General features: G+C 40.2%; 1 protein-coding gene across 1 annotated transcript; it reads left to right on the top strand.

Annotated features, from left to right (window-relative positions):
* The first annotated feature begins 390 nt into the window (after positions 1-390).
* On the top strand, positions 391-1,233 carry LOC113123000 (trace amine-associated receptor 4-like). Its single transcript, XM_026294707.1, has one exon. It carries the CDS (start codon positions 391-393, stop codon positions 1,231-1,233), a length of 843 nt encoding a protein of 280 aa, XP_026150492.1.
* Positions 1,234-1,483: the final 250 nt, after the last annotated feature.

Here is a 1,483-nt window from a genome sequence, read left to right as displayed (position 1 = left end):
AATTAGGAGAAGATGTCATAGGAGGAACAAATTAGCTGGAGAGTTGTCAGAGCTCAGCAGTGTCTCCTCTCCTCTCTCTGATGGAGGAAACTGAACTCTGCTTTCCACAGCTAAACACCTCCTGTGTGAAGCCAAAGCGTCCTCTCTCTGACACTGTGCTGATTTACATGATACTGTCCTTTATCTCTCTGCTCACTGCAGCTCTCAACCTGTTGGTCATCATCTCCATCTCACACTTCAAGTAGACACATATTTCATCACTACAGTAGTCTAGTAGCTGTGCCAAAGAAATGATAGTGGAAAAATGTCTTTTTTCTCTCTATGTGCTGTTGAATTTGTTATTTGAGCTGCTTATGTCTTTATCTTTAATGATAATCAATACTACAAACAATGAGTATGTTGCTGTCTTTCCTCTCCAGGCAGCTCCACACTCCCACCAATTCCCTCATCCTCTCTCTGGCTGTCTCAGATTTCTTCGTGGGCTTCATCCTGTTGTTTCAAAGTATGTTCATAGACAGCTGCTGGTACATTGGTGACCTCATGTGTGTTGTGTATTATGGTTTAGATTATATTGTATGTTATTCATCAGTAGGAACCATGGTGCTCATATCCATTGACCGTTATGTGGCTATTTGTGACCCTCTGCATTACTCCATCAGAGTCACTCAAAAAAGAGTTCAAGTCTGTGTTTGTCTCTGTTGGATCTGTTCTCTCTTTGGTCTTGTGTTATTGAAAGATAATCTGAAACAACCAGGCCAATATAATTCATGTGTTGGAGAGTGTGTGATAATCCTCAGCAAAAGTGAACGAGTTGCAAATCTTATTTGGGGTTTCATTCTTCCCATTACTGTTATTGTGGTTCTGTATATGAGAGTATTTGTGGTGGCTGTGTCTCAGGCTCGTGCCATGAGGTCTCACATTGTAACTGTCACAGTCCAGGGTTCAAGGAAAGTAACTGCTAAAAAATCTGAACTCAAAGCAGCCAGGACTCTTGGTGTTGTTGTAGGCGTCTTTATCATTTGTTTCTGTCCTTATTATTGTGTCAGTCTTGCAGATCAGGAAACTTTGTTCAATATTTCATCTGCTGCCTTTTTAGTATGTCTGTTCTATTTTAACTCCTGTCTAAACCCTCTGATCTATGCCTTTTTCTACCCCTGGTTCAGAAAATGTATAAAAGTTATTGTTACACTTCAAATACTGAAGTCTGGCTCTAGTGACACCAACATACTTTAAAATGACACAGTGGAGTGACTGTGACTGATATAAGTTGTTTACTGTGCTTGTTAATGTTGAGTCAGATACTTTAAGCACTGTCCAGTCTGTCAGGATCTGTGTGTTGGTGACTTCCTGTTCTTTTATTTTGTAGGATCCTGACAGGAACTGGTTTTTGTTTTACTTTGTTACGTATGTTGACCCAATTAGTTGATTGTTTTCACCTGTCCCTCATTTGTGTGTTCCTCCCTATTTATACCTTTCCTCAGTC

Source organism: Mastacembelus armatus, chromosome 21 (genome assembly GCF_900324485.2).
Source record: "Mastacembelus armatus chromosome 21, fMasArm1.2, whole genome shotgun sequence".
Classification (NCBI taxonomy): domain Eukaryota; kingdom Metazoa; phylum Chordata; class Actinopteri; order Synbranchiformes; family Mastacembelidae; genus Mastacembelus; species Mastacembelus armatus.
Note: the sequence above shows the minus strand (reverse complement) of the source record. Positions and strands in the feature narration are given on the sequence as shown.

Coding starts and splice junctions, on each gene's coding strand:
- LOC113123000 (XM_026294707.1), top strand. CDS start 391: ATGAGTATGTTGCTGTCTTTCCTCTCCAGGCAGCTCCACACTCCCACC.